The sequence below is a fragment of the Merops nubicus genome, unplaced genomic scaffold (assembly GCF_000691845.1).
Source record: "Merops nubicus isolate BGI_N331 unplaced genomic scaffold, ASM69184v1 scaffold3217, whole genome shotgun sequence".
Taxonomy (NCBI): domain Eukaryota; kingdom Metazoa; phylum Chordata; class Aves; order Coraciiformes; family Meropidae; genus Merops; species Merops nubicus.
This window is the reverse complement of record NW_008618131.1, coordinates 37,705-52,440: the sequence shown is the minus strand read 5'-3', so window position 1 is coordinate 52,440 and position 14,736 is coordinate 37,705. Positions and strand designations below refer to the sequence as shown.

The 14,736-nt window shown below is 39.0% G+C and overlaps 1 protein-coding gene across 2 annotated transcripts in view; it reads left to right on the top strand.

Moving 5' to 3' along the window:
- Nucleotides 1–4,114: 4,114 nt before the first annotated feature.
- Nucleotides 4,115–14,736, top strand: part of LPIN1 (lipin 1) — a 37,548-nt gene continuing 26,926 nt past the window's right edge. Inside the window, exons 1-6 of one of the 2 annotated variants that reach the window (XM_008943329.1) lie at nt 4,115–4,309; nt 5,310–5,405; nt 6,661–6,995; nt 7,357–7,476; nt 8,585–8,692; nt 14,357–14,486. In XM_008943329.1, coding sequence (XP_008941577.1) covers nt 4,118–4,309; nt 5,310–5,405; nt 6,661–6,995; nt 7,357–7,476; nt 8,585–8,692; nt 14,357–14,486 — 981 coding nt within the window. In that variant the 5' untranslated portion in view covers nt 4,115–4,117. The remainder of the gene's footprint in view (nt 4,310–5,309; nt 5,406–6,660; nt 6,996–7,356; nt 7,477–8,584; nt 8,693–14,356; nt 14,487–14,736) is intronic. The other variant, XM_008943328.1, reaches the window with a different exon arrangement.

Genomic DNA, 14,736 nt, shown 5'->3' with positions numbered 1-14,736 from the left:
TTTATATATATATATATATATGTTATACTTCCAGTATTTTATTGTACAAAATGCAGTGAAGAAAGATGAAATGGTATGGGGAAGAGCTAGACTGAAAAAACAGGCCACGAAGGGTACAATTACTGGCTTTTTGGTGGAATTGGGACATAGTCTGGTGTAGCTGCATGAAAGAAGCGGATTATCTAGATGACTCTGCATTTGATCTGACTCTGGCATCTAGTAGAGTGGGACTGAAAGAATTATTTTTATGTCAATCTTTGCCAAGTTAATAAATCACTTAAGTAATAAGGGAACATCTAGCTATTTATTTTTCACTTATTTTTCCATGGAATGATTAATTCTGAAAAATGACTGCTGTCTTTAATACCTCCTGACAGGTGATGCTGGTTAAATTGACATTAAAAATGATACTAGAAAATGCTTTTAATTTTGTAATAGATGCATGACAGAGTTGTGGAGTGTCTCCTGGCAAAGAACAAAACTCAAGCTGTCTAAGAATTCTGACAGGAGCAGGACAGACTGTTCTCTTGCTGCAAGCTTAGATCAAAAGGATCTTAATTTTCACAGAAGCAAAAAACATTCTGTGCCATGTCCACTAGCATGGTATGAGAGCAAGCATTTTACTAAATTCAGTATAATTAAGAGGCAGGCACTGGAGGTTTAGCACATGACATAAATTCATGTTTACTGCTGAAGTTGCTGTTGCCTGTTTAGTGAGTGAAAGAGTTCCTGGAGTGGCCAGAGTAGAATGTTGGTCGAAAACCGCATGCAGTCGCTGTGGGGTTTGAGGAATGTTGTTTTCCTGGAATACTGACACAGTATAGACTGAAATTAGGTTGGAGTATAGACTTAAAAACCTCAGACTCCAAACAATCTCAGCTTTGGTTGGTATGTATAAAAGTTAGGGTAAAGGGCCTACATCCATCAGAGTCCAATTGCTGAACTCTCCCTCATTTTAACTACGTCATCTTTTGTTCCCTACTTTTGAAATAGAAAACCACTTTTGTCTTGCTTCCTGAGAGAGTGATGTTTATGTGATTAGCCTACCAGGCTGTCTTTTCATTCCACAGTGATTTTTTGCACAGGCCAGGTTCAGCCCAGCTTGAAAGGAGTGTTCATCACCAACTGACAGATGAATGTGGCACTCTCTTTTCAAGGAATAAGAGATTTTTCACTGTATGGAAGCAAGTTGTGCTGTGCCACTTGAGGATGATGTCTAGCTTTGTACATTCACGAGTATAAAAATAATCTCTGTGTCCAAAGACAGGGTAGGAATGCAGCTAAGAGTTATTATGAACATGCATAGTTGCAAAATTATCTTTTTAGGAGACCTGCTGTTGTAGCTTTTAAAGAGGATTTGTGAGTCCACATATTTGGGTTGTTTTCCCAAAATTCTCCTGAACAGTGGTGTGTATGTACTGTCCCAGCAGCTCCTTCACCACAGAAGTTGTGGCAGTTCTACACCTAGAAATTTTGTTGCGTCAGCAGACCAAGCATTAACTTGTGTGAACTACTCTGTGTAATTTTGAGTCTAATCGTAGCTGTCTTTAAATTTAATCTTAGCTCAATAAGAAATGTGTTTCTTGTTTTGCTTTAGGTTAGAAAAATCCCCAGTAGAAACTGAAGTATTGTTCCAAACCAAAGGGATAATTTTTAAAGTTTGCTTACATCTGTCACCCTGGAGACTCACATCTGAACTTACGTCTGTGCCTGTGTGTTGCCAGCTTTTTAAAGAGTTCAGAGGATGGCCACGAAGATAATTAGGGGGCTAAGAGCTTGAGGCTTATAAGGAGACCATGGGAGAGCTAGTTTTGTTTAGTCCTCAGGGTTCTCAGTGAAGTGTTGGGGGCCATAGAGGAATTGGAGCCAGAGTCTTAGAGGTGCACAGGTATAGTACAAGAGGCAATGGGCACAAGTTGCAACAAGGGAAATTCAGACGAGATACTGGGATAAAAATTTTCTTTGTGAAGACAGGCAAATGTAGAAAAGTGCAGGAAGGCTGACAAATCTCCATCCTTGAAGACACTGAGAACAGGACCGAGGTCATGGGCAAACTGGTCCAAGTTGGCCTCCTTTGGGCAGACATTTGGACCAAATGACGTCTAGAGGTCTGTACCAACCTGTTGTTCTGTGACACAGCGTAGGGCGTGGCATGAGTTTCAAGTGCAGTTCCCTATGAAACAGCTTACTACTAGATTTGCATTCAGGAGGGTGTGTTTCTAAGGTATTCTAGGAGCCCAGAAGCACTAATACCAGCTGAATGCTGGAGAACTGAATATAATTGCTCTTTCTGCCATGAAGTTTTTGTGTTATGACTTTTGAGTAGGTGGCATTCTCTAGATGTCTGAACTGAGGGCTGTGCTGGAATGCTTCTCCAAACAGTATTTAGGGATTGTTCTTTCATTAGTTAACATCTTAGTATACAAAATACATCAAAAAAGGTTTGTTTGGGTTCCAGAGTTAGTGCCTAGTTCCAATCTTAATCCTTTTTGTGATTCATCTCTCCAGTTGTTAGACCATCCATCGCTTTTCAGGGGCAGTGTAGAGATGACTGTCATAAAGCCAAAAGGACATAAATAATTCTTCCTTCTTATGTCCTGATACCCATGTATTGCAACAGAAACACAGAAGAAAGGAAAGCTTCAGTCCTTCCAGTGTGGAGGGACTTTTGGAAAAAAACCCACTGGTGATTGCTAACTAATTGGGACAGTTATGCATGATGAGACCAGCCTTAAATGATAACATTTCCTAACTTTCCAGTTTTTTTTACTGTAACGCTTTCACTGTATTCTTTTAATATTCTTTTGTTTCCAAGTATAAACCACAGTTAAAAATTGGAGCTCTTTTTACAGCATTTCTCTTACATCTTTTTGTTGCTTCTGAAAGAGCACAGCTGAAAGAGCCTCTGTTGTAGCAGATGATGCTGGTTAACACATGCTGCTCAGCTCAGTGCAGTAACTGTCTCTCAGACTCTGAGCTCAGTTCTGTTCTCATCTCGTCACCATCAAGAGGAGTTTCAGCATTGCCCACTCTGCAAATGTCTTTTTCTACTGATAGCCAGGTGATGTAGTGCAGCCTAGCAGAGAAATTGTATGTGAGATATGTTCTTTATACGGAGTGCACAAAGACTGTGCAAAGATCAGTTTCTTGGAATCTGCAAGAGGTGTTGGAAAAATAATGAAAACGGTAGACACTGTAAGTCCTTAAAATCTGTGCTCTTCAATAAGGTGTCTGCTTAAATTCATCCATATTTTGAGAGCCCTTAAAAGGCTTTTTGAACTTCTAAGTGTGTCTAAATATGCGTGCTGTCCTGTCTGGGAGACTAAGTGTATTAAGGGATCACAAATAGGATGTGCATTAACAGAGTAGCAGCAGGAAACTAAGTGCTAAGTACTAAATAAATCCAGGAGCAGGAGAAGGAAAACAAATCACTTCAACCATCAACATATGCCTAATTTTTAATAAACCTACAGATGCTAAAAGGCTGTTTTAAAACAAGAATAGTAAAGTTGCATTAGGAAGCACTGTAAAGCTCAGATCCTATGGACTGAAGGTTGCTTGTCAACCCTTAATGTGTATCTATTATGCATATGCATTATAATAATCTTTTAACAGGAGAAATCTCTGTAAAGTGGGAAAATAGTCTTTGACTTCATTGTAGTGGAAAATAAGATGTGCTTAAAGCCATTCACTTGCTCTGCCCTTAAAAGCCTGTAGGAGTACATGAGAAGAGTATATTTGGTGTCAAGGGCACAATAAATGATAGGAAATGTTACTTTGGAAGCAGTGGTTTTTTCTTCAGCGATAATTGGAGACATTTATGAGCTTCAGAGTCTAAAAGTCTGACTGGTTTTGAATGCAACTGCTTTTATGAAGTTTTGAATGTTGTTACAATTCTCTGATTTACAAGGTCTCTTTTGCTTTTGTCTTTTAATAGCTCTCTACAAATATGCGTCAGCTGCAAATAAATTAGGTGGGAAGTGCTGATTTCATGAGAAGTTGTGAATTTGTGCAACAGGACAATACCCCACTGCTGGAATCTCTGTCTCTCAAAAGTCTCTGAAATATAAAGAAGGGGCCAAATCTTATTTGTTCTTTTGCCTTTCAGGTCCAAACCATGAATTACGTTGGACAGTTGGCAGGGCAAGTGTTTGTCACTGTGAAGGAGCTCTATAAGGGACTAAACCCAGCCACGCTCTCGGGCTGTATAGACATAATCGTCGTGCGTCAGCCGGATGGAAACCTTCAGTGTTCCCCTTTCCACGTGCGCTTTGGGAAGATGGGAGTTCTGCGTTCCAGGGAGAAAGTGGTAAGAAAAGTGGCAGCTTTGCTACGCTGCATCTGGGAGTTAACCCTAAAGGCATGAAAGGTACTGAATGCTCTGTGGTATGCTAGTCAGAGTTCCCAAATTGAAGGTAAGGTTCGGTTAACATCATGGTAACTGATTGTTGCATTTCAAAGCATAATTTGTGAAACATTGTCTATAATAAAACCAAATCAAACTATGACATTTGTAACATTTTTTTTCTAATAAAGCAAAATTTTGAATGTGGTAGCGGGCCTATACTGGAGTCCATTAGTGACTCTGTATTAATACTCCTTTGTTTAATGTGTTCAACGATAGTTACAAAAAGGGAGGTAATCAAGTAATATTTTCAGATAACAAAAAATTAAGGTTAATTGAAGCTAGAAAAAGCAGTGAAGACCTTTAAAATAAGATAAATTTAACCAGGCCGAATGACCTGGTGATATGATATCAGATGCAAACTTGCCAGTGAGTAATGCACAACAGATTATTTTAGGAAATTTATGACTACAGACAGTCTAGGTTCTAACGTAGCTATAAGTGTTGAGGAGAACGATCCTAATGTCCTCATGGATATTGTTCAATTCTTACATAAATAAGAGAGGAATGCTAATATTTAGGATGGGAAAAAGTTGAATGTTAACGTGCTAACAGTATACTGTTTCCTGAAATATGACATATGTATAGACTTGTCCATGTCTCAGTAATAAATCCAGAAAAAAAGGAATTGGTGGCAAGAATGATTATATGTAAAGAGAGATCCTCCTAAGAAAACATGGGAAAAGACAGTGGTGAGCTGAGTGAGTTAGAAAAATATTTTGTCATCAATGGCCTTGTTAAAGGGGTGAGGAGAGAGACAGAGAAGCCTTTTTATGTTTATTGTAAGGTTTCCTACACTTCCCTGAGGAACAGTTTCCCAGTGACAGTGGTAGGATAGCTGAGCAGGGACTGTGTACCTTAAGTAACTTTATTTTCATATAAGAATATCTTTATTTTTTTCCAGGTTGACATAGAAATCAATGGAGAGTCTGTAGATTTGCACATGAAGCTAGGAGACAATGGAGAGGCCTTTTTTGTACAGGAGATGGATAATGATCAAGTAAGCGTCAAAACTAATTTTAATTTGTTAAAAAATCAATTCCTGCTCTTCAGACTCAGTCTGGAGTTTAGGACTTTTGTTGAAAAATATATCTGTACTCATTTTATAGTTTTGAAAGTTTCTGACAATTTTCTGCTATGAAAATTCAATACTATGCATTTACTTCATCTTTTGAGTTGATGGAATTTGGGAAAACCTAAAGGAGGTAATCACATAACTGAAAAATAAATTGTAATTTATGTGCATGTGAACAGAACACGTGCAAAGTTCACATGCTCCAAAGATGTGTACAACAGAGGTCAATATGTCCATGGACCTGTTCTTTTTCAGAAAGTTTTATTTTGAACATATGCACTCAGCAGACTGCCAGTAAAAATGCACATGCTCTGTAAACATCTGTGCACGTAGTGGTTCTGGTACTGACCAAAGATGTGATCTTCCAACTATTGATTCATGTGGGATTATAGTTAAATGAGAATGTCTGCTCTTGAGCTGTGTGACTAAAAACCAACCTATACAAGTTATGGCCATACTAATTTTTAATAGTCCACATGTAACCTAACATAAGAAAAGCTTTTTACAGGTATTTCTCTTCAGATAGCTCAAATGATTTTTGTAACTGCCATGATGCAGAGTGGGGTGAGTTTTCAAATTCTTGTATAGAGTGCAATTTAACTAGTTTCAGGTGAGAGCTGAGTGCATGTGCAGCATTCATCTCTGCATCTTTGTGTTTTAATCTACTGATCTTTATATTTAATTTTTCTGAGTGATAACAGTTACTTGGTGACTGAAAATGGCCAGAAAGGCTTCCCTGAGTGTCTAGAGATGTATAGATGTGATTGAATAAGAGGACATTTGTGTGACTTAGGTATAAACCACTGATCTGACTACTATCTGTCATATGAGTTGTGAAGGAGAATTGGGTTTTACAAAATGTTTTGTTTATAAACAGGGATTTGGTTTATGTTCTGTATGCAGCATCAGGTGGGTAGAGACTCATGCCACAAATTGGCCAATATTAGATGCTCAGAGGATCCTCTTTATTACAAGTTCCTGGCTTGTCTAAGGAGATGAAGCTATGGAACAATTTCCATATGCTCTAGGATCATATTGAGCATCCAGATCTCTATTCCTTGTTACTTTTTTGAGGAATGAACAACTTAGATTTTGACAATTGTGCATAGATTTTAGAACCAGATATATGACTAACTCATAGAGGAATTAATACGTTTTATGGTTGATTTTTTTTTCTCAGGAGGTAATTCCTTATCATCTCTGCACATCTCCTATTCTGTCTGAGGGAACTGCTTTAATGGAGGCTCAGCTGAAGAGGAACTCCATAGACAGGATAAGAAACCTGGACACCAGTGTATCCTCACAAGTACCACCCCAAGGCCATGGATCCCAGCCTTCTACTGAAACATCTCCAGTCTGTAGCTCTGTGAAAAAAAGGAGGAAAAAGAGGAGGAAGTCTGCCCATAAAATAGACAGTTTGAAAAGAGAAGACATTGGAGACACATCAGAAGATGAAGACATGTTTCCTATAGAGATCAGCTCAGAGGAAGAAAAAGAACCATTGGACAATTCAAGGTATCACAGTGGAATGAAACCTGCTACTGGGTTAATGTTCTATTCCATGCATTCTAATAGTAATTTCTATCTAAGTCAGTACATGTGGCTGATGAACGTGTTTCTTTAAGAAAAGGCTTTAGGCTAGAGAGCTGTTGGGAATATTAGTGACAAAAATAATGAAAATGGCATGGAATACTTAAGAACAATCCTCCATCATGCTGTGAACTACAAGGAGTGAATCAGATAACTTCCCTCTATCTCCTTTTAGTCCAGGTTATACTAATTCTCCTCTGCAGTAGGGTTTTTTCATTATCTGGAGTATATGACAGTTCAGTAATCCAGTATGGGTTTTAAATGTCATGTCTTTCTCTCTGCCTAGGATCCCTGTTCCAGATGTGTTTGTTGATGATATATCTGACATAAAGCCTCCTGCAGTTTCTACATTTTCTCAGTCTTCTTCTTACCCTCGTTCGGATGGAGAATGGTCACCTCTTCAAAGGTACTTTTGCTGATATTACAGTTCTAAAAAATCTTCCTCTTTCCATTCATATCTTATATGGTAGTGCTATATGAAGTCTTAAAAAATCTTGGTATCAAACATGGTCACTGTCAACTACTAGATGAATGCTTTCTGTATGTGTAATCAGGTAGCACAGAAAAACTCCAGGTTGGCTTTGTCCTCGATTCAACAAACGCATGCATACAAATTCAGATCCATAAATTCTGAATATTTCTATCTGTTCGTGTCACTGTTTGCATATAAATAGTGTAGAGACTGTTTTGTGAAACGTTTTGTGAAATCTGAATCTTTGCCTGACGCACACACCTTGGGTATAGTACTTTTAAGAGCTTGCAAGATTTGAGTTGATATGTGAAATTAAGTTTTGGGTGTTTTTTTTTTTTTTAGTTAATAAGAATATAAGCTTTCTATGTCCCTTTCAAAGCCAACCTATTGAATTGCACAGTTAGATAGACATGAAATAGTTGTGTGAAAAAAACACATACAGTAGGTTTTTTACATTTTCCTGTATGTGTATTTGTGTGCATGTGTATACCTTTGATGTCAAAACAATCAGTTTGGGCCTCCTTTCTTATGTCTGTGGAACACTGTCAAAAAGGGGCAATTTTCTGCTTAATATGCATTGCATTATAATTGCAGTGAAACCTCTGTGTGTGTGCCTCCATGTGCAGTGCCCCACATCCTCCATGCAGACTGCTGCAGCAGAGTAATATTCACAAGACTTTATTCTAAGTCGTCTGATCTCAATATACTGCCTCTGTAGTTCAGGGACAGCAGAGGGGAGAGCAAGGAGATTGTTTTAGAACAATGGCTTAGTGTAAATGCTTTGAAACACGTTCTGGAAGAAACTTTCTCCAATGACTGTACAGCATTCAGTCTGGTGATAGCATGTGTCAATACCCTGCCCCTTTGATGGTTTTGTGAACTGTAAGTTCTGGTTTTTTATTCATTGCAGTATTCTAGATTTTGAAAGCTCTAGATGTAAATTCAGCATTCATGTAGCTAATGCACAAAGAGCTTATGTTAATCAGCACTTCTGAATAATGACACCCTGTTTTTCTTTCTGTCAACATGCTGTGATGTCCAGTAAGCCCATAGGTTGCACAGGGCAATCCTCTGTTCTCACTGTTCCAGCAGATGGATGTCTATCTAACTCTTGTCCTCAACAATCTTCTCACTTTTCTCCTCCAGACAGGTAGAACGGATGTCCTCCCTCTTTCCTTTTAACATGTTAATACTCTTTTAACATATTTATAGCATGTGATCTTCATTGAATTTATAACTGCACTTATTGCTAATCCAGATGCTTTGAAAGAAAGTGACATTGAAAACCACTTGCTTTGCTTGCTTCTTTGTGGGCATTGACTGGAGTTAAGTTACCTTGATGAATCATTTGTTGAATGAAGATGACTAATATAAAATTAGGCCAATGAAAACCTGGGATAAAACTGGAGTTGATTAAGGCGATTGAAAAGAACAAAAAAAAAAGGAAGGATGTAGCTAATGAAAACTTAACGTTCCTCTGAAGATTGACATTTCCATTTTTTTGTTTTATTTTTTTTAATTCAGTGTATATTTTAATTACATTTTTATCCTATGATTTTCCCGAGTTATTTTTTTTATGCATGGTCTGCAAAAGTTAAGGCAAAAATAAGACCTTGGAGATTAAATGAGCAATAAGGAGTGCAAAACTTTTAAATGGAGGAGCCTAGTACCAAAAGGGAACTTCTTTTCCTTTGTTCCCTGGTTTGGGGGAGGGAAAGACTTTCTGTATGTTGGATTGCAGCGTGGGCACATATAAAGATGACACAATACATAAGGCAGCTTGTCTGACGTTTAGGAGACCAAGACTTGAACCTTTGCTGTAGTGTAGGATTGCTCTGACTATGGATTCTTTTCTACAGAGCTAAAAGTGGATGCAGATGCTTTTTATGATATCTTAAATTTGAGATGCCTCAAGATTCTGCAGCCAGGCAGTTTCTACCATTAGATTTTGGCAGTTGTGCATAGACTTTACAACCATATTTGAGTGGTGGAGGAATTTCCACCATTAAGTCAGTGGAGAGAAGTCACAGCAACGCAGTTAAAAAATTTAAAGTAGGTGTCTGAATACGAGATCTACAATTCTCCATTAGTGCTGAGGAAGCTTTAAGTAATAAGTCAGGGTGAATTGCTCATTCCTTATCTCAACATATGTGCCATATTAGGTGCCTAAGGCCATATCAAAACTGTCTTGGGGTTTTCCCAGGTTCTAGGTCTGTTCTGCCAATGACTAGGCCTAACAAGAATGATACAACCAGCAGAGAGACAAACCAGTAAGTAGTACGTGTGTGTTTTGCCAATGGCCAGCCCCAACAAAAATGATAGCACCAGCAGGAACACGAACCAGTACACAGACTGTATTGTATTCAAGAAGGACATTCCATGAATGACCGCTGGGGGTACAAACAAGTCAACCAGTTCACATACAATCAACACAACCCCCAACGATCCCAGAAAAGACACAATCCAACCCACAACAGGTGGTATAAACAGGGAGCCAAGGCTTCCCATGGACGGCAAGGGAAACAGCCAGACCAGAAAGCCAAACATAACACAAAGGTGCCCACATGGCAACTCCCACCCAACTAGCCTGTGTTCGTAAAGGTCTGAACTGACCGGGGCCCAGCTCCAGGAGAGTGAGGAGGTCTCTCCTTAAGCAGGAAGCTCTATGGAGTGTATCCACTTCACAGACAGACACTCCTCCCTTCCTGCCAGTGGTCCCAGCTTTATCCCCAAGCAGACACCTGACCTTTGTCAACTCCATGCAGGACCCCTGGGGCTCATTTCCCTTCTGGCTCTCCCTGCAGGGCCGGCCGCACCCTGGGGGGAAGCTATAAGGCAAACTCACCCCCTCTTTATGAAGGGCTGTGGGGATCACCCATATGTCAACCTTAATTCGGGGCTCGGGGTTCAGACCCCAGCATTTCAAGGTCTAACTTCTTTAACCTAACCATGTTGCAGCACCAGGTCAAGGTGAAATCCTGGGGCATTTAAGGCTGTTCTTAGTGTTTTTGATGGGAAGGAAGGTCAGGCCTACTGGTTGGGATGGATCAGTGATGTGCTTTGGGTGGCTCCATGAAGTTTGCTTTGGAGTTCACCTGTCCTGAAGTATAGATACACAGCTAAAGTGTGAGTAGGCCCTCTATATCTGCAACTGTTTCACAGAGTCACAGGATGGTAGGGGTTGGAAGGGACCTCTGGAGATATCTAGACTAACCATATAGCAAAAGTAGGATCGCCTAGATCAGGTTGCACAGAACGTGTCCAGGTGAGATTTGAAAGTCTTCAGAGAAGGAGTTTCCATAGCCTCTCTGGGTAGCCTGTTCCAGGGCTCTGTCACCCTCAAAGGGTAATTTTTTCCTTATGTTTAGGTTGAACTTCCTGTGTTGTACTTATTATCCATTTCCCCTTGTCCTGTCACTGGGCACCACTGAAAAGAGACTGGCCCCATCTTCTTGACATCTAACCTTTAGGTATTTGTAAGCATTGATAAGATCTCTTCCCAGTCTTACCTCCTCCAGGCTAAACAGATCAAGGTCTTTCAGCCTTTCCTTCTAAGAGAGAAGAGTATTTCCTCTGTGAAATATTTCCTCATGTTCCTCATATTTCCTCTCTGTGAAATAAGAAACTCTATTATGGTCGCCTCAGAGGAGATTCAGAATCTCTTGGCTCTTGTGACATGGAAAGAGGCCTACCTTGTGAACTTCTGGCTATCATTTCCCAGTTTATTTGTCCTCAGTCAAGACAGGACTTCTTCTCAGGTCACACTGCTGCTTTCTCAAGGCTCTCTTTGCTTTCTGTGGGAAATGCTGCAAAGACCAGGATGATTTGCTATTGCAGAACTGCCAACTACAGGCCAAGTTCTTCATTCTTTCACATTGGATTACATTAAGTGCAGTCAGCTGTTAAGAAATACGTAAGACACAAATATTCAATATTTATCAGATGTGAAATGGATATGCTAATCTAACTGACTGAACTGAAGTTCCCTTCCTTCTTGTGCAGTGTTGTCAGGGTGGGTGGCATTAGTTTGACCAGCAAGATCTCAGCTATCTATTTAGGTAAGCCAACATTAAGTGCAGTCAGCTGTTAAGAAATACGTAAGACACAAATATTCAATATTTATCAGATGTGAATTGGATATGCTAATCTAACTGCAGCAAGATCTCAGCTATCTATTTATGTAAGCCAAAAGAATTTCAGCTGGGCTGTGTCAGTGCCTAACTTAAGGATAGGGGAATTGCAAGGCATAGTTCAGCCCAAGACAAATGTCTTGGTGGTGTAAGGAAGGAATAAAGAATTCATTTTGAGTCAGATCCATGAATGGATTTGCAGGATACTGTCACTGGGTTACAAATCCTACACGGTCTTAGTATTCAGCTTTATTGACCCCTAGTACAAGCATAACATTAATTCAAGGTTTAATCTGACCTAACCAAGCTAAAAAAAAATAAAGGAATGTGATTGTGAGCTTTGATAGTCTTCAGTCTCGTTTCACTTTGGTGGTGATAGTATGAAGGGAATAGCAGCCATGGTAGTCCCAAGCAGGTATAGGAGACAACATTTGGCATTCCATATGGAAGCAGAACTATGCAAAGAGGAAGCATACAAAAGGACTGTAGTGGGCATCACTGCCATCTGCGCCCATAAACTAGAGATTATTGTTGCTGTTCAGAAAGATATTAGTGAGAGAGTAGCTATTGAGTGCTGAACAGGAATATGGCATAAGAAGAAAAAAATAAAGGTATTTCTCTGTAATGGAAAACCATTTCTCATCAGGAGGCCACCAAACCTGTATTAATGTTTGTGGGTGACAGAAAATTCCAGCTCATGTTCCAGATGATGTACGGAATGAGAATGCTTTTGTATCCTTTTACATAAGGAAAATAATTTACCCCCCCTTTGCCTTATGTGTTTGCAGTCTGATTTGGTCTTGGGCCTCTTGAATTAAGGTGACATTGCAATAAATCTGGTCTACCTTAAGATTGTGTATGGTACATATATTGAGATAGTATGGTACTCTACAAGGAGAAATCAACTGAAAAGAGTTGTGAAGATCTCACGTTTTCTTACGACTAAATCCTCGTGTTTTATTTAGAGAATGAGAATTAAGATGTCTTTGTTGAGCTTGTGTCAAAAGTTCGTTAGTGTGTGTTTTGTGTACTTTGTTTTGAGAGAGTGGGCAATATTTTGGGGATTAGGTGTTCACTCTGTTCCTAATTTGCTATCATTATACTTGTAGCTAAATCTACTCTGGACCAATAACCCAGATGGCTGCCCAGCAAGATCCTTCTCAGAGCAGAACTCAACCTGTTTTAACATTCACACATGAGCAAGTGCCATCTTTCTGCCCCTTGGATGTGTGGGTCTGAGAATACACATCATAGTGCTTGGTGCTGAATAACAGCCCGGGCGTCTTCCCACTCATCTGTGTGTACAAAGGAACTGTATTTTCAGGGAAAATAACATAAAAGGCAGTTTCCCCTCTGCTTGACCCCAGTCAGTGTTCTCGTTGCAAAATGCAGAGGTCCTAGCCCAAACTGAAACACTGCCTGTATGCTTTCAGGTTGTCTGACTAGGTGAGTGAACATGGGGATTTTTCTAAATAACTTTTTGAAGTTTAAAATATGTGTAATCCTACAAACTTCTCAGTGGGAGATGTAAAAGTTGATAAAAACCCCATTGGCATTTCTTGAATCCTTAGAGTTTTAAAATACTTTAAAGAGCTGTAAAATGGTAGGTTACACCCTAAGGACTAATAAAAATTTGAAATTCTTTGGACCAAAAAAGATCTTCCCAGTGGTTTTGCTATATAAATTTCATAGTTTAGTTAGCTACTGATAATTACATTATTGGTATCTAAAAAGTCAAGTGCTTGTCCTGTTCAAAGTGTATTTTGCTTCAAAATAGATGGAAACAAGGAATAGTGTAGATAATTATGTTGCTATTTTTTTAGATGTCTAATTCATAGATTGTTAAAAGCTGTGTGTTAGTGGGAAGTAATTCTAGCTTTAAATGAGGATTTCATGAATATACCAAAGACATGGTATAGCTCAGACGAAAAATAATGAGCTTTGTTCAGGGGAGTTCTGAATTTCTATGACTTGTGTTATGTAGAAAGGCAGAGTCAGAATCAGAATTTTTTGTTTTGTTCTTGAAATCAGTAAGTCATTATTTATTAATGATTGACCTGATATCATCACATAAAAAATATACAAACTGTTAATTTGCTAATTAATTATTAAATATATTACATTGAGTAGTTAGGAAAACAAACAGCTAAATATTTTTTAACTGGGAGTGCTCAAATTTTTGTATAGCTCTCCTGCTGGTTTCCCTATAAACACGCATCCAAGGGTAGAACTGAACAAGTTAGTAGAAGAAAGTAGTCAACTGGATTCCTTAGTCTAATTTTTACTTGGCATAAAGTGTCTTGTTGATGCAAGCAAGTAATTTCTGCATTTCGTATCCATTATAACAATACTAACATCTATTCCTTTACTGCTGGTGCCATCCCCATTCTTTCTACTGCGCAGAAAACCAAAAATCCTTCTGAAATGTTCAGATCCGGTGCTCTTGTTCCATCTTTTCCAGCTTCTCAAACACTATTTCTGTGACACCAGTTACTAAAAAATGGATGAGACCTCTGATTGCCAGTTTAAGAGGATCCTGAACTGTTTAAACTGTTTTTTCCATGTTTTCACAGTTTCAACGGGCTAATGATTGTTTAGTTCTTCAGTGCATTGGGTTGGTGGAAAGTACTTAGTGTATTGTTTTTACTTTTGGGTTTGTAATATTTTTTTTGTTTTTTGTTCAGTCCATCAGATTCACGCCCTCCTACACCTAAGAGTGACTCAGAACTAGTCAGTAAACCTATGGACAGAAGTGGACTGAAGAATAATCCCCAAATGCACTGGGCATGGGGAGAGCTACCTCAGGCTGCCAAGGTATCCAATGTAATCTAATTCCTGCTAGCATCGGTTGTGCATTAATGGGGCACATCTACTTATTGTATTGCAGACTGATGAAGAGGGAATGGATCCTGCTTTCACATAAAGTTGCAATGTTTTATGTAAGAGAATTGCATCTTGCTCCTTAGGAGATACAGTAAAGAACCTTCTGTGGTGGATGTTCTCAACACCCATGATATACAACAGAAAATGGAGAAGTACCTGAGACCTAGTCTTCTAAAAATGA